Genomic DNA, 27,111 nt, shown 5'->3' on the forward strand with positions numbered 1-27,111 from the left:
ACTGCAGTTCTAACAATATGCAGTATATCTCTCCATTTGTTTAGATATTCCTTAATTTATCCCAGTAATGTTTTGTAGTTGTCTTCCTTTGGTTAACTCTGGGAGCTCTGAAATGTCTGTTGTCAACAACTGTGAAACTTTTTTTTCTTGAGCGGATTCATCAATCTCTTCACGTTAGCATAGCCAGAAGTCTACCAGCTATTTTGGAGAATGTTTTTTGTAGATGCAGTGTCTTCACTAATTCCTACAACACATCCTTTTCTGATCACCATTGCTTTTGACTTACAATCTGTGACTGGGGTTTCAGCTGGAGATTTGCAAGAAGAGGAGGAAATACAAATTTTTGCACTGTCATGTTACAGTAGTTAGATGTGTTTAGTATTTGTCAGGAAAAGTTAATCTTCTCATTCTTACTGAATTAAAGCACAGGGGCTCTGGAGCCAGACTACCCGTGTTCCAATCCCATCCTGCCACTCCCTAGTTTTGAGATTACAAGAGTAGCTTAATCTCCATTTTCCTCAATTTCCTCATCTGTAAAATGGTAGGAACAATAGGGTATACCTCACAGAGTTATTGTGAGAATTATATGGTTTATATAAAGTAACTCAGGAGAGGGCCTGCACAAAGTAAATTCTACCTAAGCATTACTTCATTTTGCATGTTTGGGAATGAGAAGGTTTTACTATTTGTAAATTGACATACCTGGCTTACGATAATTATAAGACTACACAGGAATATGGAAAAATGCTCATGTTTTAAATGAAACGGCAGATTAGAAAATAAAATGTATATATGACTGAAATTATGTAATAATACATATACAACAAAACCTGGAAAGGAACATATAAAAGTAAAATAGTTGTTTCATGTTAATGAAATCATAGGTAACTTTTATGTTGAATATTTTCCACATTGTGTAATTTTGCTTTTATGTAAAATAATTATTTAATAACAAGATACAAATGATAATATTTTCTTACTGGAAACCATTTACTTCCACTCCTTGGCATATATGGCTAATTTTACTTGCAATAAATTACCTTTAATAGAAACTTTGAATACAGACTTCTGAAAATATCAACAAACTTTTTTCTATTTCCTTTTTAATTTTTATTTTTGAAGTTAAAAAATCTGACTATGAGACTCTATTAGTTATATAAGTTTCAAAATTAACATACTAATTGCTTTTTGGTTTCTATATCTGAAGTTCTGTTGAGAAGGAATTCGGTTCTCTTCAAGCAGGTTCCCAATGGAACAGTTGGTGTAGCAATGGCAAAGGTATTCTTTGGTTATCTCTCTTGGGGAAAATACCCAATTCAACCAAACCAAAAAATGAATAAATGGAAAGAAACAGTGATGATGTGCAGTTAGGTGGACTGACAGAGAAGTAAAGCTGAATAAAAGGACCAAAAATAGAGAAGAGGTTCAAATGGAAGAAGACCCAGATCCTCCCCTATTTCTCCAGAAATAAACATTTCCTGTTATCATTTGTCACTGAATATTTGCCAACCATATGATTTGCTCTCAAAGTTCTGTTCATATCCTTTACCACATCTTTCAATTTAGCAAGACAAGGTAATATTCTACTTTTTATAAAATTAGGAGATAGGCTTTTATTTTTATCCTTCAGATCTCATCAAAATCCAAAGAGTATTGTTTAAAAATTATTTCTAAAGATGTATTTCTGATAAACTTGCCAGAACTTTATGGTTAATAATGAAATGAAAACAAGGGGTGAATACAAGATTTGATCTACATTCGATTTGATTATATCACAATTCAATTTTTCTCTAACTATAATACCATCTTTTACTAGGTAATTTGCTTATAAACTCTACATGAAGTGACCTTCTAGAGTTTAATTATATTTCTTACCTCAAGGTCACTCTTAACAGAATCTTAAAATTCTGTCTGGTAGACAGAAATGATGTTTAATTTTGTAGTCATATTGGTTAAGCCCATTAAATAACAATTATGTGACCTATTTGGATAAAGTTTAAATACTGTTAGTTTTATTTTAGTGGAAGTAACTAAGAGTTATACAATACTGTTCATACAGTATTCATAGGTAAAAAAATAATTTATTTGGCCACTTTCCACAGTGTTTGTGTGCATCAGCTTTGTAATTACAAAATAAACTAACAGAGCTCTTTCTCAAGTAGTTTGCGACCAAACAAGCAGTCATTTTTAAATGCTTAGAAAACTGAATAATCATTGGGAAAATAGTGACAGAAATAAAAAGAAATATGGAACACAATGGAAAATTGAGATAGAATGAATGAAAAGTCTCTCTTTTATGACTATTTAGCCATTGTCTTTCAATGTGTTATTGAAATGACTATTAATTGAACATAATACTTTTACTTCAGGAAAATCCTTGAACTCATTACAAAGCACAATTATCCAAACCTTATTATTTAAAAGTGAGTAAAACTATTAAAACTGCTGATTAATATTAGGATTTTTACAGCTGTTAACAACTGGGACAAGAAATGCAGAATGATGTCAGTTCAAGAAATCTGAGATACTAAATGGAAAAAGATTCCTTTAAGTATTTAAAATTTTGTTCATAAATCTAGCTGTTTTAATCTAGGTTTAATCTATGGTTCAGCTCTTTATTCAAGCTGTAGAGTTTATAGGCAGAGTTGGTTTCTTTGGCTTCTTAAGTACCAATGGTATTACTTCTAGCTATTATCAGTTCTCCATCATGAATATGACATCAGAACTGTCAAAATTTCTCTAGTTTGGCTTAATTGTTCCTGTTCTTGTCAAAGACAGGCCTTAGCTTAGCCATGACAAAGTAAGTGATTAATAGTAAAAGAGAGATGGAAAGTGAAATAAAGAACAGGGGCTCAAAAAATAAATGGGACAAAGAATAAGATGAGGTAAGCCGAGTCCTCTCTCCAAGAAGACTCCTGTACAGATTGGTAAAATGAAAAATGGCCTGTACACAGAAGCAATCCTTGCGTTTAGGAAGAATAGTAAATAAAAAAATGTACACCAAATATAAAATTATATCTATAATTGCTATGATAGTGCTGAACATCTAGCATGTATCAATGAGTATCAATGAGATTAAATCACTCACCTTATCAAGCTCACTTGTCAGTTTTTTATTTTCTTCCATTAATAACACTTTTTCTCGTTCATACTGTTGTTTGAACTCATTTTCAAATTCTTCCCTTTCACTTTGACTAATACAATGCAAAAATATAAAAGGAAAAAAAGGAATTGAATTAAAGGTAAAATAATGGTATCCCAGATTGGCTATTATATCATATGCCTTATTCTGAAAAGCCACTTATATCTCAATTGCTCCAAATCCCAAACATTTCCCTTAAAATTAGGAAGTCACAATCATTTCCTTTTAATTAATAAATAGATTTGTCTGCTTAATAATATCTATTTTGTTCTTCATTTGAAAATCTGAGGAAGACAACCTGATTATGCTCAACTTATTCAGTTGTAAATATTCTAGAAAGCATGGGAAAATGAGGAAGCTAGGGAGAAAGGAGGGTATAGGGACCACAATACAATTGCTTACACTCAGCTCTAGATTGCATAGAAAATTCAACTTCCATTTCCAACAGTTCTCTCAGCACACTAAGCCCATCCTTCCATTACTCCTGCCTTCCTTCTTCCCTTCCTCCGTACGTACCTACCTATCTACACATACATACATACATACAATATTATAAAACTTATTTAAAATGATAGTTCTAAGGGACAGAATTGATTCACCCTTAGGGGTAAACACAGTTCTAACGAACTTTTTAAAAATCTCCAAAGGGAGGAGTCTGGGAGGCGGCGCCGCAGGGGACAGAGGGACGGACACGCTCGAAGGCCAACGCGGAGGCCGCGATACTGGCGCTGCCCCGCCTGCTGCTTTTGGCCACCGGCTGCCTGGCAGCGCTCTGCGTGACGAGCGCGGCTCAGAACACCACGCTGGCCCCGAACGTGACTACACCCTTGGCTTTACCGACTACCACCAGGACAGTCCCAGTGCCGCCGCCGCTCCGCCGGGCACCACTCCAGCACCAGAAATCTCTGAAAGCCGCAACAACAGGGTTTCCTGTTTTGATGCTAATGCTGCTAACACTACCTGCTTTTGGATAAAATGCAAAGGTAAAGGCTACTGTTCAGATAATTCAGCAGTTCGTGATTGCAAGGCGGTGAACAGCACAGAATTCTGTCCTGCGTCCACTGCCACACCATTGCCAACCAACTCTACAGCTAAAACCACAACTCTGCCTTCCTCTTCTACAGCTTCCACCACAACTACTACATCAGGTACAACTGATACCTCTTTAACTCCGACTTCACAACCTGCGCGGAAGTCTACCTTTGATGCAGCCAGTTTCATTGGAGGAATTGTCCTTGTCTTGGGTGTGTGGGCTGTAATTTTCTTTCTCTATAAACTCTGCAAATCTAAAGAACGAAACCACCACACTCTGTAAACAGACCCGCTAAATTAACAAGAACTGGTGTGTAACCCACTGAAACCAAAATATTATCTTTCAAGATGTCCCACATGGAAGACGCTATTCTAGGATCTTTAATTTTTCAAAGGATGCATATAGGAGCATCGCCCTTGAAGAAAAATCATTTAAATCATTTTGCTCAACGGGCATATTTAAAATATTCTGCACGAATCCTTGTGGCTGTCTTCTTTTATTTTAAATGTCTGCTGCTGTGGGCTTATGTCCTCTCTTCTTGACATGCCAAATGTAACTCTGTAAGTGATGGAAAACATTGTCCTGCGCAGACAACCTCCTGACCCTTTTGGCAATTTCAATGTAGTCATTTCAAAGCTTGAAAGCTGCATTATTTTCATCCTAACTCAGGATTTAGTTTAGCGACCAGAATTGAGAAGAACGTGCCAAATGAGCATCAATCAGGTGGATTTTGGGCTATCATTTCAAACGTGGAATAAATTTATAAATGTAGTATCCTTAGAGTAAAATTTAGTGTTTGATAAGTTATTTTTTCTACATTAGAAAACAGATGCCACACACGGAATTACATTCCAGATTTAAAGAAAAAATCAATGGAAAGGATACAAAACATTAAAGTGTAGCAGGTTATTGTTCATACTTGTAAAGCACCTTATATCATTGAGAAAATAAAAAACAGTGTCTTAAAAGACAAAAAAACAAACAAACAAAAGAAAGAAACAACAAAAACCTCCTAAGGGAGAAAGGGGAATCAGTTTTTGAATACTGAGTTGAAGTGCAAATAAAGAGGCTTATCTCTACAGCAGTGTGATGGGGGATGTTAGTTAGCAGTAAATGTGAAGCAGTTCTGGGTAATTTTATGATTGCTTCCAAGTCAATAAACAACATAAGTAACGGCTGATTTTAAAAATGTAATCTTAAAAATCCCTTCCTCACTAAATTATTGAATATAAATTAAATTATAATTTAAATGATAACTTCTAGGAAAATAACCATCCTGTGTCCAAACAAATGTGTCCCTTTCCTTCTTATCTATAATCAAAATGTGAAATTTAGTTATGTTTAGGAATCTTTCTTTTTTTTTTTTTTTGCAGTACGCGGGCCTCTCACTACTGTGGCCTCTCCCGTTGCAGAGCACAGGCTCCGGACGCACAGGCTCAGCGGCCATGGCTCACGGGCCCAGCCACTCCACGGCACGTGGGATCTTCCCGGACCGGGGCACGAACCCGTGTCCCCTGCATCGGCAGGCGGACTCTCAACCACTGCACCACCAGGGAAGCCCAGGAATCTTTCTTGATTCAGAAGCAACTCCAAACAACAATGAAAAAAATATGAAAAATTACAAAGAAGCATCCTTTCAGAAAAATAAGTATATGAATAAATTGAGTAAAATTTCTATATACAACCATTTTTGTTTTTTCCTATTAGCGTTAAACAAAACTTAAGTCTCTCTCATACTGAAATGAAATAAACAAACTCTCCCCTAAACTCTACGTCACACTTCATTTTCCACTTTCCTTGTCTTCCCGTTCACTGGCAACCACCTTGAAATATTGAGAGTTTGCCGTATCGACTTCCTCACTGCCTAAATTTTCCTCCCTGTGCCAAAATCTGACTTCTACTGCCACCACCTCAAAAAAACTGTTGTCCGCAAACTCATTATTGTCCTAACTGTTATTATATCCAATCTACTGGCTACCCTTGACAGTGTTGTCCATTCCCTCCCTCTTGAAATGCTGTCCTCCCTTGGCTTCAGTGATACCCACTTTCTTGATTTTCAGCCTACATTTAGACTTTTCAGCTGTATTTGTGAGCCCCCCAACCCCTCTTTCCTCCATGTAAATGCCAATGCTCCCAGGTATTCTGTCACAGGTGCTCAACTTTTTTTTTTTTTTTTTTACACATTTTCCCTGAGCTATCCCATCTATTATACCACCTATTTCAATTATCATTCATTATGCTGACAAACTCTGAATCTACATCTGAAGCTTTTCTGGGCTTCAAATTGCTGACTTGATATCTCCCCAAAGTTGTCTCCCAAGCACCTCAAATTCAACATGCCCAACCATAACAACAGAAAAACAAGTTCCAAACACCCCACGTACCTTCCCCTGTGATCATACACTCTACTTATTCTTCTCTTACTACAGGAGAAAAACATAGCTAAGGTTGCTCTTTGCTTATGCGCCTGCTCAAGTACACTTTTCTCCTCTCTGTCCTGAATCATCTACTGGTACTTTCTATCAGATTACAAGCATGGTGTTATTTTTGAGACAAATTTCTCCTCCAGTTATTATCTCGTTGCTTTCATCATCTGCTTGCTCTTACAATTGCTCTCCTTCAAGTCTTTGGATCCATTACGGGGTTTCTGCCCACTACTGTTCCACTGAAATTGTTCTTATCAAAGTCACCAATGACATTCATATTGTTAAACTCAACTATCAATTACATGGTCCTCATCTGATTTGATTTAGACCTCATCTAATTTAACATGTAGACAGATTTGATACGCATTCATCATAACACCAAATTTGGACACCAAGTTTGCACACCAAATTTGCCTGGTCATCTTCCTATCATTCTTACTGCTCTTTCCCTCTCCACTTTGCTGTTTCTTCCTCATTTCCAAACTTCTAAAGATTGGAGTGCTCCAGGTTGCAGTCCTAGGACTTCTTTTCCATCTATATTCATTCACTAAGTGATCTCATGTAGTCTCACCCCTTTAAATATCATGTGAATGATAAATACTCCCAGGATTTTACCTCTAGCAAAATCCTGAAATCCAGACTAGTCTGTATGATGACCTGCTTGACATTTCCACCTGGATGCCTAAAAAGCACCTCAAACAGAATTTGTTTAAAATGAGCTCCTGATATTCCCATCCCCAAAATGCTTCTTCTGTGGTTTTCCTCTCTAAATGGTAACTATATTCTCCTAATTGCTAAGGCCCAAAACTGTAGCACCATCCTTGATTTCCCCTCTTTCTTTCTTACCCCATATCTAGTCTACCAGCAAATATCATTATTTTTACCTTTTAAAGAAATTGGAATTCGAACATTTTTCACAGCCAATTCTGCCACCACCCTAGGCCCAATCCACCATTATCTTTTGCCTGGATGATTGCAATAGCCTTCTCAATGTTTTCACTGCTCTTTCTCTTATCTAGTTCAGACTTTTCTTAATCTAGTAGTCAGAATAATCCTGTTAAAACACAAGTCAATATTTGTCCATTTTCCACTCAAAATCCTGCAATGCTTCCCTGCCATGGTTTTACTGAGAGTAAAAAATTGTAAGTCACTGAACATGACTTACAAAGCCTTACATGGTCTGGCCCCCATTACCTCTCATACGTACCTCTCATTATTCTTTCCCCTTAACTCTGCTTCATCCACATTGGCCTCATTTTAGTATTATTATTTTAACAGACTTTGTTTTTTAGAAAGGTTTTAGGTTCACAGCAATACTGAGAGGAAAATACAGAGATTGCCCATATACTACTCAGAGTGGTGTGTTTGTTACTACTCATGAATCTACATTGGACACATCATTATCACTAAAACGTCACAATTTACATTAGGTTGTATAATGACATATACCCCCATCACAGCTTCATACAGAGTAGTTTCACTGCCCTAGAAATCCTCTGTACCCTGCCTATTCATCCCACCCTCCTCCCAATCCTTGCAACCACTGATCTTTTTACTATCTCCATAGTTTTGTCTTCCCATTATTTTTTTTAACAGACTTCTTGTTCCTCATGTGAAATGTTCTTCTCACACATCTGTATAGATATCTCCCCCACTTTCTTCAGTCCTTACTGAGAAATCACCTTCTCAGTATAATTTTCCCTGGTTATTTCATTCATATATTTATATATATATATAATTTAATTTTCCCCCTTAATGCTTCATAGCCCCCATCCACTGCCTTATTTTTTGTTCTTAGAATTTATCACTCCCTATATATTACCTATCTTATATCATTACCTATATATTCTGTATTTTACTTATTTCATTTATATTTTGCTTATAGTCTTTCACCATAATTAAAGGAAAGCTCCATAAGGAGAGAGAATTTTTATCTGTTCACTGTTATGCCTCCAGGGCCTACAGCAGTGCTTTCACATAGCAGGTTCTAAAAAATTCTGCTGAATGAACAGACCAAACTGAATTAAACTTAGGCTTCCAATATAAGTTGAGAATGACAATAACATACATTCAGTTACCTAAAACCTAGAAACTTGAGTATCACTGATAATTTCTCCTGCTTCTAATTTCTCATATCTGGTTATCATGTCATCCAGGTTCTGTCTTCTCGGTAGACCTTCTGAATCCATAAACTTCTCTCCATCTTCACTATCATATCTAAGGTCCAGCCACCTCATCTCTCACAGCTAGATTACGATCTGCAGTCTGCTCCTTCCAATCCATTCTCTAAACAGTAGCAAGAGTGGTCTTTCAAAAATATAAATATTGATATAATCATGTAATTTTCCTTCAATGGTCTTACGACTATTTTCCTTTCTAGTCTCATTTCTCACCACTCATCTTCCTTTTTAAGCTTCCACCATAATGAACAGCCTTCATTTTCTGAATGTGCCATGCTACCCTTTTCCTCTAGATCTTGGCAAATTCTGCTAACCTTTGCCTGGACACTCTTCCACAGCTATATATTTCTTATATCTTTGGTCTTAACTCAGAAATAATTTTGTCCACAAAACCTAGATACACCAAAGTTATCTTTTGTGCCTCTTCTATGGGTGTTCCTATACTTATCCAATTTGCTTTCCTATGATGCTGTAATATAATTTTCTATTTACCAATCTTGACTTTGGTCTTCTTGAGGACTGGAATATGTTTATTGCCTATGTATCTCCAGTCCTTAACACCGAACAGGTATTCAATAAATAATTATTAGAGGAGTAAATAACTTGATTCTTACCTCTCTCTCCTGTTTTTTTCCAATTTGTCTTTCAAAATCAGAATTTCTTTGTTGAGAGCAAGTTGCTGGCCTTCTGAATCATGTAGTTCTTTCTTCAGATTTTTAATTTCATTTGCATGTATTCCTTCTCTCTTGGACAATTCTTCTTCATAAAAGATACTTTTCTTTTCCAAATCAGTCTTTAGTTTGGTTATTTCTTGCTGATGTTCTATGCTGCATACTCCTGGTGAGTAACTAATTTGTTTTTGCTATAGAAGTAATAATAAAAGATTAGTCTGTAAGAATAATAAAATATCAACTAATAACTCTTTCTACAATATAAAGAACTGTTCATATAACTGAATATTATTTTTGTATATTATTACATAAAAATAATACTTTCTTTATTCAGGCTATTAACCTTTTGCCTGCCATATGTTGCCAATATTTTTCTAAGTGTGTATTCCTTTATTGCTGTATTTTACAGTCTTCTTCACACCAAGATTAAATATTTATCTGTATTTTCTGCTGGTACTTATATAATTATTTGTTTTACATTTAAATATCTAATTTACATATAATATTGTTGGTGTATGGAGTGAAGGAAAAATCTAACTGCATCCTATTTCTGATGTGGAACTAATAAAAGGTTATAAATACATTTGTGTCTTTAAAAGATTAAATTGAGGGAGGAGTGGTAGAGCTAGAATGCACAAAAAGAAAAGGGAGAAAGAAGGCTTCTGCAGTGGTCCAGGGAGAAATGACAAAGGTCGAATCTAACATCTTTGTATCTATTCTAGAAAAACATGATACAGCTCTTCACGTTTAGGTAGGGCTTTAAGAAGGGGAAATTTGATTGAAAGACATCTTTTTAGAAATGAGGTTGAAATATACTCTTGGTATCAGTGAGAAAGGAAAGTGTAATGTCCAAAGGTTCTTCCAGGTAGTAGCTAAGGTAAACAGAAGCATACAAGGGTTATGACTATAAGATTTCCTGAGCTTTTTCTTGAGTAACTTTTCTATTACTTTGTTACATGCTATTTTCCCAGGTGATCCACAACAAAACTTTTAAAACCCGAAGAACCTATAAGCTTATATTTAGTGACAACAAGGAATCAAGATCTGGAGGACACTGTATCCTTTCTTGAAGTCAGTATTAAGGGCAGGAAAACTGGTAACCGTCCTTGATTTAAAGTCCAAAGAAAACTATGCTAGCTTCACATTTGAGGTCTATAATTTAAAAAAAAAAAAAAAAAAAAAGAGGCATCAACGTGGGCCTGAGAAATGTTTCTGGGATAGTCACTGTAATGTTAACCATTTACTCAAAACTGCTTATGAAGTGCCTACCATATGCAGGACCCAGATTTTCCAGTGGTTTCTGAGTCAGCCTGACATGGAAAGCTTGGCAGAAACTGGGGAGGGCCATGTCAAGTCATGTTCTCGCTCTCATGCAACTCCATGAAAAGGGTGCCTAAATCAACATCTGCAGCACTAACCACTTATCGTATTACTTTCATTTTTCTAATCACCTAAAGAACACTCTTAGTTTGCCGCTCACTTTAGTATAGTTTGTCTGTTGGGATAGCAGTAGATGTACTAGAAGTTTCAAGCAAAAATTACCTTGAAACCAAAACCTCACAAAGATACCACCAAAAAAAGTTATAGACTCATGTCACTAATTGATAAGAACGTAAAAAAGCCAAATAAAATGCTGAGAAACAAAATTAAGCCATAGGTAAAAAAGAACAGTCTACTGCAAAACAGTAAGTTTTATTACAGGTATTGAAGGTAATTTAATATTAGCAAACATTAATAACTGTGCAAAAATTAAAGTAACTCCATGTGATAATCTCTGTCAGTACCCCTGCCCAAAAGTATTGGATAAAATCTAATACCAATTCCAAAATACTACCCCAAGTCCCACAAAAAAAGAGTTCAGTAATTCTCTTAAGAAATAACCTCTTTCAAGCTATCAGACAAAATAATACTTTCTAGTGAAACACCAGATACATCCAGGAATAATAACAACAAAAAGGATGTCTTCCATTATCTCTCTTATTTAATATTAGATTTTAGATATTCTAAGTAACATGTGAAATAGTTACAAAACATGAATAGTTGAAAATCATGATCATTTTCACGTAATATAACTGTTCGCTCAGAAAATGCAAATAAATCCACTGTAAAGTGTTGGAATTGATAAAGCTGAGTAAAACAACTGCATATTAGATAAATATAAATCACACAGTACTTCTAGACAGTAGAATAAGCAATAATAGTAAAAATTTTCATTGTTAATAATAAAAAATTTTCATTTCTTTTTAATAGATCCAACAAAAATCACCAGCAACTAGTACACACACAAGTAATAACAACAGTGAATAATTTGTTTGAATTATATGAAAAAACTACAAGTCTTTATAAAAGATTTAAAGACGACAATATAGAAAAATACCAAGTACTTGAAACGGAAGATTGAATGTATATATATTCAATGTTTCTTAAATTATCTTCCCTGTAAATTTAATTAAAAAATTTTTAATGTGGGAGGTAATACTGGGTGAGAGATGGAGACAAATGTTCTAGCACACAGGCAAAAATAAACTGGTAAAAATACCAAAGAAAATCCTGAAAAAGCAGAGTAAAGAAGGAGAGAGGGTAATGTTCTTTTCAGATGTTAACATATACTATAAATTTTTTTTTTTAAATTTTTTGTCTGCTTTGGGTCTTTGTTGCTGCACGCAGCCTTTCTCTAGTTGCAGGGAGTGGGGGCTACTCTTCATTGCAGTGCGCAGGCTTCTCACTGCAGTGGCTTCTCTTGTTGCAGAGAACAGACTCTAGGCGCGTGGGCTTCAGTAGTTGCAGTACACAGCCTCAGTAGTTGCGGCACGCGGGCCCTAGAGCACACGGGCTTCAGTAGTTGTGGCACGTGGGCTCAGTAGTTGTGGTGCACGGGCTCAGTAGTTGTGGTGCACGGGCTTAGTTGCTCCGTGGCATGTGGGATCTTCCCAGACCAAGGATCAAACCCGTGTCCCCTGCATTGGCAGGCAGACTGTTTTTCTTTTATAAATTTATTTATTTTTATTTATTTATTTTTGGCTGCCTTGAGTCTTCGTTGCTGCATGCAGGCTTTCTCTAGTTGCAGCGAGCAGGGGTTACACTTCATTGCGGTGTGCGTGCTTCTCATTGCAGTGGCTTCTTTTGTTGTGGAGCACAGGCTCTAGGCACACGGGCTTCACTAGTTGTGGCACGCGGGCTCAGTAGTTATGGCTCACGAGCTCTAGAGCGCAGGCTCAGTAGTTGTGGTGCACAGGCTTAGTTGCTCCACAGCATGTGGGATCTTCCCGGACCAGGGATCAAACCCGTGTTCCCTGCGCTGGCAGGCGGATTCTTAACCATTGCGCCACCAGGAAAGTCCCTACTATAAATCTTTAATAAAGTAATCAGTGTAATAGAGCTCCACCCCAAAATAATTTAATTCAATATGTGAGATACTGTCAATCACTGAGGAAAGCAGTGATTAATTAATGGAATTGAAACCACAAACTAGCAATTAAAGAAAAAAATGATTCTCACATCATACCATTTAGCAAAACAAACTCCAAACAGATTAGAACTAAGTATCTTTAAACCCAATAGAAACATCCAGGAAAAAGCAGAATTACATATTTAGCAAACTCTGAAAAAAGAAGGACAAGCCAAACTTCGAAGCAATAGAAGAACTATTGAGGAAAATAAAAACAAATCATCTATAACTTGAAAAAGAAAGACGACCAAAATTAAAGGGCAAATGATAAATTGGTAAAACAGTTGCAGAGAAGATAAACAGTACAATTTTTACTATGCAAAGAGTTTATAAGAAGTGATAAGAAAAACATTAAGACTACAAAATTAAATGGGCAAATGACTTAAAGAGATAATTCACAAAAAGAAAATATGATTAATAAAAGATCTACTAAGAAAGCAAGAAATGCCTCTCATACTTGCAAAAATTTGTGGCATGTATCAAGTGCCTTAAAAATGATCTGACCACTTCATTTCCAGGTATCTGTTCTAAAAGAAGTGCATAAAAGGGTCCATGGCAATTACTATACTGCAAAAGTGAAAAATAAATACAGTCAGCTTGGGGGGATTGGTTCCAGGTCTGTCCACCCTCCATCACCAAAATCTACGATCACTCAAGTCCCATATATAAAATGGAGTAGTATTCGCATATAACATACTCTCAAATTCTTTAAATTACCTACAAATGCTATGTAAAAGTTGCTAGGGCATGGCAAGTCCAAATTTTGCCTTTTGGAATTTTCTCCCCCACACCACCCCAAACAATGGGCTCTCTGTATCTGCAGATGTGGAAACTGTGGATATGAAGGGCCAAGTGTATTTAACAGTAGGAAACTGGCTAAGTGGATATTCTTCTATAATCATTAAAATTATGTCTGTGACAATCACATAATAATCAGAGAAAAAGCTTACATCACACTCTCAAGTGAAATATAAGGGTTAAGGGTTGAATTGTGTCCCTCCAAAATTCATATGTTGAAGCACTAAACACCAGTACCTCAGAATGTGACCATATTTAGAACTAGGGTTTTAAATACTGCATGATCTGACTTATGTGTGGAATCTAAAAAAGTCAAACTCTTAGAAGCAGAGAGTAGAACAGTGGTTGCGAAGGGCTGAGGGGGTAGGGGAAATGAGGAAACGCTGGTCAAAAGGCACAAGTTTCAGATATGTAGGATAAATAAATTCTAGAGATCTAATGTAAAGCAGGATAACTACAGTTAACAATACTGTACTGCATACTGGAAATTTGCTAAGAGAGTGGATCTTAAATATTCTTAGCCAAAAAAAAAAAGGAAGGGAGGAAGGGAGGGAGGGAGGGAGGGAGGGAGAGAGGGAAGGCAGAAGGAAGGAGGTAACTGAGGTGATAGACACGTTAGTTAGCTTGATTGTGGGAAACATTTCACGATGTATACATATATCTAAATATCAGGTTTTACACCTTAAATACATACGATTTTAAATTGTCATTTGTACTTCAAAAAGCCTGAAAAAAAAGAAAATGAAAATAGGGTCTTCACAGAGGTAATCAACTTAAAATGAGGTCATCAGTGTAGGCCCTAATCCAATATGACTGTATCCTTATAAATAGAAGGAATTTAGACTCAGAATCACGCACACATTGAGAACATCATATGAAGAGTAAAGCAGAAATCAGGGTGATACATCTACAAACCAAGGAGCGCTAAACACTGCCAGCAAACCATCAGAAGCCAACTCTGTAAACACCTTGATTTCAGATTTCTACTGCCATAATTGAGACAATAAATTCCTGTTTTTTAAGCCAGCCAGTTTGTGGGTATTTGTAACAACTGCTCTAGCAAACTAATACAACAGGGTAAAAAAACTCCTGTGGTATATGATTGCAACAATTGGAAAGTACTTTTTTTAAAAAAAAACAGCCTTTCTCAAGTAAAGTCAATAGGGGAGAGGGGAGGTATATCTAACAGGGAGGAGAGGGCCCAGTGGAAGGAAGAACCATAGAAGGAAAGATACCCACAGGAAGTTATATCTAAATTGAGACCTGAGCATAGAATATTGCTGGCAACATGTACAAAAGTCTAGATACTAGAGAAAACCTGATGTATGAGCAGGGAAACCCAAATAGTAAGTTAGAATCTCCAACAGCAAGGACCTCATAAGGTAAAAGCTATGTTAACAAAGTTTGAGCCTCTTCTGAAAAGCAAACTGGTACCATGAAAGGATTTTAAGCACAAAACTAAAAGACTTTAAAAATACTATTCTGACTACAATATGAAGAATAAATTTTTTTTCAACTGGGGGGAAAACAACCCAGGAAAACCACACAGAACATTACATATTTATCCAGACAAGAAATGATAGCTGTATTAATGTTTAAAAAACAAAATATTAACCAAAAAAACAGCTTTACTAAGATATAATTCACACACCATACTATTGACCCATTTAAAGTGAACAATTCAATAGTTTTTGGTATACTACATTAATTATTTTAAAGTGGTAAAACATATATAACAAAAAATTGTCATTTTAACCATTTTAAATGTACAATTCAGTGGTATTACATTCACAATGTTGTGCAACCATCAACACTGTAATTTCTAAAACTTTTTCATCTTCTCAAAGAGAATTCTGTAACCATTAAGGAATAAACACCCCATTATCCCCTCTACACTGCCCCTGGTAATCTCTATTCCACTTTCCATCTCAATGAATTTGTCTATTCTAGATATTTCATATAAGTAGAATCATATAATATTTGTCCCCTTTTGTCTAGCTTCTTTCACTTAGCATAATGTTCTCAATATTCATCCATATTGCAGGATATATCAGAACTTCACCCCATTTATGGTTGAATAATATTCCATTATATGTACTTGCCACATTTTGTTCCTTTATCTGTTGATGAACACGTGGGTTGTTTATACCTTTTTGGCTGTTTTACTAATGTTTTAATGAACACCAGTGTACAAGAGTCTGTTTGAAGTCCCTGCTTCCAATTCTTTTGGGTATATTAACTAGGAGTTGAATTACTCGGTCATACGGTAATTCTACATTTACTTTTATTGAGGAATCACCAATTGTTTTCATATTCTTGCGATCACTTATTTTGTTTTTGTTTTTAATTTTAGCCACCTTAGTAGGTATGAAGTGGTATCTTGTGGTTTTAACTCCATTTCCCTAATAATTAATGATGTTGAACATCTTTTCATGTGCTTATTGGCTACTAGTATATCTTCTTTGGAGAAATGTTTATGCAAGTTATTGCCCATGTTTTGATTGGGCAGTTTATCTTTCTGTTAAGTTGTAGGAGTTCGTTATAAATTCTGGATATCAAATCCTTATCAGATATTTGATTTACAAATGGTTTCTTCCATTCTTTAGGTTATCTTTTCATTTTCTTAAAAATATCCTTTGATGCAATACAAATAAGTTTTTATTTTGATGAAGTCTAACTTGTCCATTTTTTGTTTTGTTGCTTATGCTTTCTGTGACTTAAGAATCTACTTCCAAACCCAAGGTCATGAAGATTTACCCCAATGTTTTCTTCTAGGAGTTTTATGGTTGTAGCTCTTATATGTAAGTTGTTGATCCATTTTGAGTTAATTTTTTAATATGGTGTAAGGTAGGAGTCCAAATTCATTTGTTTGCATGCAGAAATCCAGCTGTCTGGCACATGAGTTGAAGGAACTATTCTTTCCATACTGAACAGATTTAGTACCTATGTGTACCTATGTCAAAAATCAATTGTGGCTATAGATACATGAGTTTATTTCTGGACTCTTAATTCTATTCCAGTGGTCTATATTCTTATGCTAGTGTCATATTCTTTTTATTGCTGTGATTTTGTAATAAGTTTTGAAATTGGGAAGTTTGGGTCTTCTAACTTTGGCCTTCTTTTTCAAGTTTTTTGGCTATTTGGGGCAATTCCACATGAATTTGAGGCTCATATTTTCCATTTCTGCAAAAGGGGCTGTTGATAATAGGGATCGAATTGAACCTGTACATCACTTTTGGTAAAACTACATCTGAACAATACTAAGTCTTCCTATTCATAAACATGGGATATCTTTTCTTTATTTTAGGTATCCTTTAATTTCTTTCAGCAATGTTTTATAATTTTCAGTGCACAACATTCTTGGTTAATTTTATTCCAAGGCATTCTTTTAGATGCTATTGTAACTATAATTGCTTTCTTAATTTCATTGTGGATTGTTCATTGCTGACATAGGAACACAACTAATTACTATATGTTGATCATGCAACCCTGCGGTTGTTTGTTTTCTTACTGAGTTTTAAGAATTCTTTGAATATTTGGATAACAGTTTTGTATCAGATATGTCTGCATTTTCCTGCAGTCTGTGCCTCGTCTTTTCATTCTTGGCCGTGACTTTCACAGTCCAGAAGACTTCAATTTCAGTGAGATCTAGCATAGTAATTCTTTATTTCATGGATTGTGCCTTTGGTGCTGAAAGTAAAAAGTCATCACCATACCAAAGATTATCTAGGTTTCTCCTACGTTATTGTCTAGGAGTGTTAATAGTTTTGTGTTTTACGTCTAGGTCTGTGATCCATTTTGAATTAATTTTTGTGAAGGGTGTAAGTTCTGTGTCTAGATTCAATTTTCTTTTTGCATTGATGTCTAGTTCTTCTAACACTATTTGTTAAAAAGTACATCTTTGCTCCATTATATTGCCTTTGCTTTTTTGTCAAAGATGATTTATCTGTATAGTCTCTTGCCAATACCATATTGTCTTGATTACTGCAGTTTTATATAAGTCTTGAAGTCAGTATTCCAGCTATGTTTTTTTTCCTTCACTATTGTGTTAGCTATTCTGGGTCTTTGCCTCTCCATATAAACTTTAGGCTTAGTTTGTTGATACCCACAAAAGAAGTTGCTGCAATTCTGACTTGTACTGCATTAAATCTGTAGTTGAAGGGGCTTCCCTGGTGGCACAGTGGTTGAGAGTCCGCCTGCCGATGAAGGGGACATGGGTTCGTGCCCCGGTCCAGGAAGATCCCACATGCCGCGGAGCGGCTGGGCCCGTGAGCCATGGTCGCTGAGCCTGCGCGTCTGGAGCCTGTGCTCCGCAACATGAGAGGCCACAACAGTGAGAGGCCCGCGTACCACAAAAAAAAAATCTGTAGTTGAAGATGGGAAGAACTGACATCTTATAAGACACCTAATACAGAGTCTTCCTATCCATGAACGTGGAATATCTCTCCATTTATTTAGTTCTTCTTTGATTTCTTTCATCAGAGTTTTATAGTTTCCCCCGTACAGGTCTTATGCATATTTTGGCATATTTATACTTCACTATTTCATTTTTGTGGGTGCTAATGTTAATAGTACTGAGTTTTAAATTTCAAATTCCACTTATTCATGGTTGGTATATAAGAAAGTGACCGACTTTTGTGCATTAATCTTGTAACTGCAACCTTGCTATAAATGCCTTACTAGTTCCAGGAGTCTTTTTGTTAATTTTTTTGATTCTCTACATAGACAATCATATGATCTGCTAACCAAGACAGTTTTATGTCATCTTTCCCAATCTGTATACTTTTTTTGTTTTCTTGTCTTATTGCATTAGCTAAGACATACAGCATGATGTTGAAAAGGAGTAGTGAGAGGAAGAATCCTTGCTTTGTTCTTGATCTTAATGAAAAAGCGTCAAAATTCTTGTCATTAAGTATGATGTTACTTTAGGTTTTTTGATAGGTATTATTTATCAAGTTGAGGAAGTTCCCCTCTATTCCTAGTTTACTGAGTTTTTATCATGAATGAGTATTAGAGTTTGTCAGATGCTTTTTCTGTATCTACTGATATGATCATGTGATTTTTTTTTTTGCTGTACACGAACCTCTCACTGTTGTGGCCTCTCCCATTGCGGAGTACAAACTCCAGACGTGCAGGCTCAGTGGCCATGGCTCACGGGCCTAGCCACTCCGTGGCATGTGGGATCTTCCCGGACTGGGGCATGAACCCGTGTCCCCTGCATCGGCAGGTGGACTCTCAACCACTGCGCCACCAGGGAAGCCCGATCATGTGATTTTTATCACATCAGTGATGCATTACATTAATTCACTTTCAAATGCGGAACCAGTACATGGGATGAAATTCCATTTGGTTGTGGTGTATAATTCTTTTTATATATTGTTGGATTCAATTTGTTAATATTTTTTGAGGACTTTTGCACCTATGTCTATGAGGCTTTCTACATTGGTCTGTAGCATTCTTTTCTTGTAATGTCTTTGGTTTTGGTATTAGCATAATTCTTGCATCATAGAATGAGTTAAGAAGTATTTCTTCTATTTCTATCTTCTGAAAGCAACTGTAGAGAACTGTCATGATTTCTTCCTTAAATGTCTGGTAGAATTCACCACTGAATACATCTGGGCCTGGTGCTTTCTGTTCTGGAAGATTATTAATTATTGATTCAATTTCTTTAACAGACAGAGCCATTTCAGATTATTTATTTCTCCTTGGTTAGTTATGGGACCTGTGTCTTTGAAGGAATTGGTCCATTTCATCTAGGTTATCAAATTTGTAGGCAAAGAATTGTTCATAGTATTCCTTTATTAGCCTTTTCATGTACATGGGTTGCATACTGACATTCTGTCTTTCATTTCTGATACTAGTAGTGTCCTGTCTCTCTTTTCGTTTTTTCTTTGTATTTGTGTTTTATTTTACAATCAGAGGTTTAAAGATATAGCAGAGAGTACAGCAGGCAAAACACAGATTAAGCATATTCTGTGCAAAAATATTTACCACAGAAAAGAGAAGAAAAATTTTAAAAGAATTATAGTGTGAAGGTAATTATAAATATATGAAATAATATAAACTATATTGATAGGTAATTCCCCTTCTTTTCAAGTTTCCAAGGGAATTATTAAATTTATATAAGGTATTCAAACTTGTAAGTTTGAAAATCTGTTTGAAAGACACTTTTACTGGAAAAATATAAGTGACCAAATTGTCTCAAATCAACAATAAAATAAAGCACTGAGAAGCTACTATGTAATAACAAAGAATGTGTTACAAGAGAATTTTTTCAGATTTCAAGGAAGTTTATTTCTATGAGCACAGAGAAAAAAAGCAAGCTTTACTCTACTTTATATAAAATTAAGATAACCCTGAAACAAAACCTGATCAAAACACCAAATAATAAAACCAGACTCATCTCAATATACTGATACATTTAACAGCAAAAATTGTTAATAAAATGTTAACATTTGAAATCCATTGCTGTATTGAAATTCAGTTATTTATATGAGCAACTGATTCCCAGAATGTAAGAATAGTTTCATACTAGAAAACTTGTTAATATGATTTCTCTCAAAAATAGATAAGGGACCCTTTTTTTTCTTAATTAGCCTGGATAGAGGCTTATCGATTTCATTGACCTTTTTAAAGAATAAGCTTTGGTTTCAATGATTTTTCTCTATTGGTTTCCTGTTTTCAATTTGATGGATTTCTGCTCTAATTTTTATTATTTTTCTTCTGATTACTTTAGATTTAATTTGCTCTCCTCTTTCTAGTATCCTAAGGTGGAAGCTAAGACGATTAATCTTAGATCTTTCTTCTTTCCTAATATATGCATTCAATGTCACAAGTTTCCCTCTAAGCACTGCTTTCACTGTATCTGACAAATTTTGACATTTGTGTTTTCATTTTCATTTAGTTCAAAATATTTTTAAGTTTCTCATGAGGTATTTTCTTTGGCGCATGTGTTTTTTATAAGGGTGGTGCCTTAATTCCAAGTATTTTGGAATTTTCCAGCTATCTTTTTGTTACTGACATCTAGTCTAATTCCATTGTGGTCTGAGAGCAGACAATGTATGATTCCTGTTCTTTTAAATTTGTTAAGGATTTCTTAAGGTTTGTTTTATGGCCCAGAATGTGGTCTGTCTTGGTGGACGTTCCATGTAAGCTTGAGAAGAATGTGTATTCTGCTGTTGTTGGGTGAAGCAGTATATAGATGTCCTTACATCCACTTGATTGATGATGGATGTTGAGTTCAACTATGTCCTTACTGATTTTTTTGCCTGCTGGATCTGTCCATTTCTGATAGAGGGGTGCTGAAGTTCCCAACTATGACAGTGAATTCATCTCTTTTTCTCTGCACTTCTGTCGTGTTTTGCCTCATGCATTTTGATGCTATGTTGTTACACACATACACATTAAGTATGCTACATCTTCTTGGTGAACAGCAATGCCCTTCTTTATTTCCAAAAACTTTCCTTACTCCAAATTCCATGCTGTCTGAAATTAATATAGCTACTTCCACTTTCTTTTGATTAGTGTTATCATGGTATATCTTTCTCCATCCACTTACAGGCATACCTTGGGGATATTGTGGGTTCAGTTCCAGACTACTGCAAAAAGGTGAATATTGCAATAAAGTGCATCACATGAATTTTTTGATTTCCCAGTGCACATAAAAGTTGTATTCACACTATACTCTAGTTTATTAAGTGTGGAATAGCGTTATGTCTAAAAAAATGTACACACCTTAATTTTAAAAATACGTTATTGCTAAAAATGGTAACCATCATCTGAGCCTTTAGCGAGTTGCAATCTTCTTGCAATAGTAACATCAAAGATCAATAATCACAGATCACCACAACAAATATAATAATGAAGAAATTTGAAATACTGTGAGAATTACCAAAATGTGACATAAAATCATGAAGTGAGCAAACGCTATTGGAAAAATGGTGCTGACAGACTTGCTCGATGCAGGGTGCCACAAACCTTCAATTTGTAATATCTGCAAAGTACAGTATAGCAAAGCACAATAAAACAAGGTATGCCTGTACTCTTAATCTAGACACTTGGCCTCTGTATCCACGAATTCTGCATCTATGGATACAGAGGGCTGACTGTACTACACCATTTTATATAAGGGAATTGAGCATGTGCAGATTTTGGTTTCCATGGGGTATGGAGAGGGCATGGAACCAATGCCCCATGGATACTGAGGAAAAACTATATGTGCCTCTATACCTAAAGTGGACTTTTTAGACAACATATAGTTAGATACTGTTTTTTGATCCAATCTGACATAATCTGTTTTGTAATTGGTATACTTAGAACATTGACATTCTAAATGATTGTTGATGTTTTTTGATTAATATCTATTGTATTTGCTACTGCTTTCTATTTATTGCTCCTTTCTTTGTATCTATTTTTGTCTTCCATACCTTTACTGTCTTTTGCTGTTTTTTTTTTTCCCCTTGTTTTTGGCCACGCCATGTGGCATGCGGGATCTCAGTCCCTGACCAGGGATTGAACACATGTCCCCTGCATTTGAAGCACAGAGTCTCAACCACAGAACTGCCAGGGTAGTCCCTGTCTTTTGTGGTTTTAATTAAGCATTTTATATGATTCAATTTTCTCCCCATTCTGAGCATATCAGTTGAACTCCTTTTTTAAGTGGCCATTCTACAGTTTGCAATCTGCATTTATAACCAATCCAAGTCCAGTTTCAAATAACACTCTACCACTTCATGGATAGTGCAAGTACCATAAAATGAAATAATCCTAATTCCTGCCTCCTATCCCTTGTATAATTGCTGTCATTCATTTCAGTTACACATAAGCACACATAAGCATATTTATATATACATGTAATCAGACATAAGCATGTATATAAGTATATATAATTGAATACATTGTTGCTATTATTTTGAACATTTCATCTATTAGATTAAGAATAAGAAAAATAAAAGCTTTTATTTATTTTACCTTCATGTATTCCTTCTCTGATGCTTTTTCTTTCTTTATGTAGATCTGAGTTTCTGACCTATATCATTTTCCTTCTCTCTGGAGAACTTCTTTTAACATTTCTTGCATGGCAGGTTTACTTGAAACAAATTCCCTGAAATCTTTGTCTCAGGAAGTCTTTATTTCTCCTTCACTTTTGAAAGATAATTTCTCAAAGTACAAAATTCTAGGTGGGTAGGTTTTTTTTTCTCAACATTTTAAATATTTCACTCCACTCTCTTCTTGTTTGCATGAAGAGCAAAAGTCAAATGTAATTCTTACCTTATATTTTCTAGAGATAAGGTATTTTTTTATCTCTGACTGCTTTCAGGATTTTTATCTTTATCTACAATTTGAAAATGGCATGTCTAGGTGTAATTGTTTGGGTATTTACCCTGTTTGGTGTTCTTTGAGCTTCCTGAATCTGTGGTTTAGTGTCTGACATTAATTTGGGGGAAATTTTCAGTCATTATTGTTCCAAATGGTTCTTCTGTTCCTTTCTCTGTTCACCTTTTAGTGTTCCCATTATACGTATGGTACAACTTTTGTAAATGTTCCACAATACTTGGATATTCTTTTCTGTTTTTTCACTTTTTTCTCTTTGCTTTTCAGTTTTGGCAGTCCTATTTTGATATCCTCAAGCTCAGAGATTCTTTCTTCAGCTGTATCCAGTGTACTAATAAGCTCATAAAGGGCATTCTTCATTCTGTTACAATATGTTTCATGTCTAGCATTTCTTTTTGGTTCTTTCTTAGAATTTACATCTCTCTGCTTACATTGCCCATTTATTTTTCCATGCTCTCTACTTTTTCATTAAAGTCCTTAGCATATCAATCACAGTTGTTTTCAATTCCTGGCCTGATAATTTCAACATCCCTGAGTCTGGTTGTGATGTTTGCTCTATTCTGTGTTTTTTGTCTTTCAGTATGTCTTGTAATTTTTTGTTGATAGGTGAACATGATGTACTGGGTAAAAGGAACTGCTGTAAATAGGCTATTAGTAATGTGGTTGCAAGCTGTGGTGGGAGGGGAAGCGTTCTATAGTCCTAAGATTGGATATCAGTATGTTACTGAGCCTGTGCTTCTGGACTGTGAACTTAAGACAACCTTGTCAGTTTTTCTCCCCCACTTACCTGTTTTGACAGGGTGACTAGAGTGGGCTGGGGCTGAATATTTCCCTTCCCTCAAGTCAGTTAGGTCTGATAAAATCCCAGCAAGTTAGATTCTGGTTGAAGAGTTTCTCCTGAAGATAGACCTTGTTAAGAAGAACAGAATGCTCTGGCACATTCAAAATTGTTACCCCTATTGTTAGTACAAGGGGATTTTTCTCTGATATTCACTGTGAAAACCTCGTAGAGCTCCAGGATGTAAAACTGATGAAACTGTCAGGGCTCCCCGATGACGAGGCTCCCCTGGAGTTTTTATCTCTCAAACTTGTCCGCACTGAGCCTCTAGCAATTTTTCAATAACAGTTCAGGTCTCCCTACACTGGTACTGATTTCCTACAAGGGTTCCTGTAGGAACCCAGCTGTGATTCTCTTTATTTGCCTGTCACTCTCTCCAGTTTGGAGGACAGCAGTTGGTTCTGTGATATTACTTCCCTTACAGATCTAAGAAGAGTTGTTGATTTTTCAATTTGTTAAGCTTTTTACTTCTCGTTAGAACAAAGTGGTGACTTCTGAAGTTCTTATATACTAGATTGGAAACTGGTAGTATTCTTTGGAGTTATTAAATATAGGATCCTGTGATCTGCAAATAGAGATAGTTTTACTTCTTCTTTTCCAGTTTGGATGCCTTCTATTTCCTTTTCTTATCTAATTCCTCTGGCTAGAACCGCCAGCATAATGTTAATTGCAGTGGTGAAAATGGGCATCCTTGTCTCATTCCTAAACTCAGGGGAAAAATTTTCAGTCATTCACCATTGAGTATGATGTTAGCTATGGGTTTTTCATAAATGTCTTTGATCATGTTGAGTATATTCCCTTCTATTCCTAGTTTTCTGAGAGTTTTTATCATGAAAGGATGTTGAATTTTGTGAAATGACTTATGTGCATCAGTTAAGATGATCATGCAGTTCCCCCCTCCCTTTGGTTCTTTCAATGTGATGTATTAAATTGATTTATTTTCTTACATTCAACCACCCTTGCATTCCTGGGATAGACCCCACTTTGCCATGGTTTATAATCCTTTTAATATGGCTTTGGATTTGGTTTGCTGGTGTTTTGTTGAGAATTCATACATCTATATTCGTTAGGAATACTGGTCTGTAATTTTCTTTTCTTGTGATATTATTCATATGGCTTTGGTATTATGGCAATGCTGGCCTATGGAATGAGTTAGGAAGTGTTCCCTATTCTTGTATTCTGTGGAAGAGTTTAAGAAGAATTGGTGTTAATTCTTCCTTAAAAGTTTGGTTCAGTTCACTAGTGAAGCTATCTGGTCCTGGGCTTTTCTTTGTCAGGAGGTTTCTTATTACCAATTCAATCTCTTTGCCTGTTGTAAGTCTGTTGAGACTTTCTATTTTGTCTTGCATTTAGGTAATTTGTGTGCTTCTCGATCTGTCCATTTCATCTAGATTATTTACTTTGTTGGCATAGAGTTGTTCATAGTATTCTCTTATAATCCTTTTGCTTTCTGATGATAGGTATTAATATCCACTTTCATTTCTGATGTCATTTGTTTCCTCCCTTCCTCCCTCTCTCTGTCAGTCTAGCTAAAGGTTTGTCAATTTTGTTGATCTCTCAAAGAATGAACTTTGGTTTCATTCCCTTTATTATTATTATTCTGTTCTCATTTTATTGAACACCGCTCTAATCCTTATTATTTCCTTCTATCTGCTAGCTTTGTTTCCTTTGCTCTTCTTTTTCTAGTTCTGTAAGATATAAAGTTAGGTATTTTCTAATTTCCCTTGTGATTTCTTCATTGACCCACTGGTTGGTTAAGAGTGTCTTATTTCATTTCCACATATTTTTTTAACATTCCAGTTTTCCTTATGCTATTGATTTCTAGCTTCATTCCATTGTGATTGGAGTGGATACTTTGTGTGATCTCAATCTTTTTACATTTATTGAGATTTATTTTGTGGCCTAACATCTGGTCTATCCTGGAGAATTTATCAATTGCACTTGAGAAGAATATGTATTCTGCTGTTGTTGGGTGGAGGGTTCTATATATGTATCTGCTAGTTCTAGTTGGTTATACTGTTGATCAAGACATCTATATGCTTATTTATCTTCTGTCTATATGTTCTATCCATTTTTGGAAGTGGGGTATTAAAGTTTCTAACTTTTATTCAAGAACTTTTTTTCTCTTCAATTCTATTGAAGAGTATTCTTAATGAAGTAAAGATTCCTACAACCTTTTAAAGGGGCCAAAATAAGTTTCAAAATTTACATGTGTATACCTTTAAATCAAGAAATTCCACTTTTAGAAAATATCTTAAAGAAATGGTAGTATGATAATAATAGCTAACAGTTATTGAGCCTTTACTTTGTGCCAGGCCATGGGCTAAGCATTTTAAATGCATTAACTAATTTATTGGGTCGTTTTACTATTATCCCAAATTTCCCAAATCTGTAAATGACACAAGAGATTATGAGTGTCTGATATGTAGGTAAACACATGTGACTCAGAGTTTTCAATGAGCAGTGTTTGTTACAGAAAAAAATAAAAATAAAACTAGTGGACAGAATGGTACTAAGAATTAGAAAACCTGGGTTTAAACTGTACTCTATCATTTAAGACTATAAAATCCTAAACTCATCTGAGTTTCGCTTTCCTCAAATGCAAATAATCTCTAAGATTTCCTCCAGTTTGCACTTTGTGATTCTTGTGCTTACCAAAATCACCTAAGATAGTGCTGGAAACAAAGTAGTCCCTGACTGAAAGTTATTTGAGATGGTAATGTAATGACTTCTACACACTAATCCTGCTCTAGAAGCATAGGTTATTTATAGAAGAAACATAACTATTTTGGAAAGCTAACCAAGACTGTGCAATCATGATCAATCAAAACAAAACAAATAATATACCAGCCTATGTTTTCAATAAGCTAAGTCACAGTTTAGGTGGGGAGACATTTTGTGAATAAATAATTATAATAAGAGCTATTGTAAAGTTATTAACAAAATTCTATAGCAGCAGAGAATAAGGAATATTTAGACTTCCTGAGATGACATTCAACTTCATTCTTATATTTGCTGGATGAATAAGATACTAGACTAGGCACGCAAGGAGTGTGTGGAGGTGGTGGCTGGCAGACAATGCAGAGGAACTGGGATAGGCAAAGGGTAGGGTCAAGAAAAGGCAGACATCATATTCAGATTATAATTTAGTGTTATAGAAATACGAAGTCAATTAATCCTAATTCTCTCACTTTTGACATATATAATATTATTACTATAGCTAATAGTTACTGACCACTTAT

General features: G+C 35.4%; 1 protein-coding gene and 1 pseudogene across 16 annotated transcripts in view; one reads left to right on the top strand and one right to left on the bottom strand.

Moving 5' to 3' along the window:
• CDC42BPA (CDC42 binding protein kinase alpha) overlaps window positions 1-27,111 on the bottom strand; it is a 326,271-nt gene that overhangs the window by 84,557 nt on the left and 214,603 nt on the right. For all 16 annotated transcript variants that reach the window (XM_073801177.1, XM_073801159.1, XM_073801161.1 and 13 more), the window contains 2 exons: window positions 9,396-9,643; window positions 3,089-3,194 (listed from right to left, as the gene is read on the bottom strand). In XM_073801177.1, the coding sequence (XP_073657278.1) occupies window positions 3,089-3,194; window positions 9,396-9,643 (354 nt within the window). The remainder of the gene's footprint in view (window positions 1-3,088; window positions 3,195-9,395; window positions 9,644-27,111) is intronic.
• LOC141276566 (sialomucin core protein 24 pseudogene) lies at window positions 3,711-4,460 on the top strand (annotated as a pseudogene).

This window comes from Tursiops truncatus, chromosome 1 (genome assembly GCF_011762595.2).
Source record: "Tursiops truncatus isolate mTurTru1 chromosome 1, mTurTru1.mat.Y, whole genome shotgun sequence".
NCBI classification, from domain to species: domain Eukaryota; kingdom Metazoa; phylum Chordata; class Mammalia; order Artiodactyla; family Delphinidae; genus Tursiops; species Tursiops truncatus.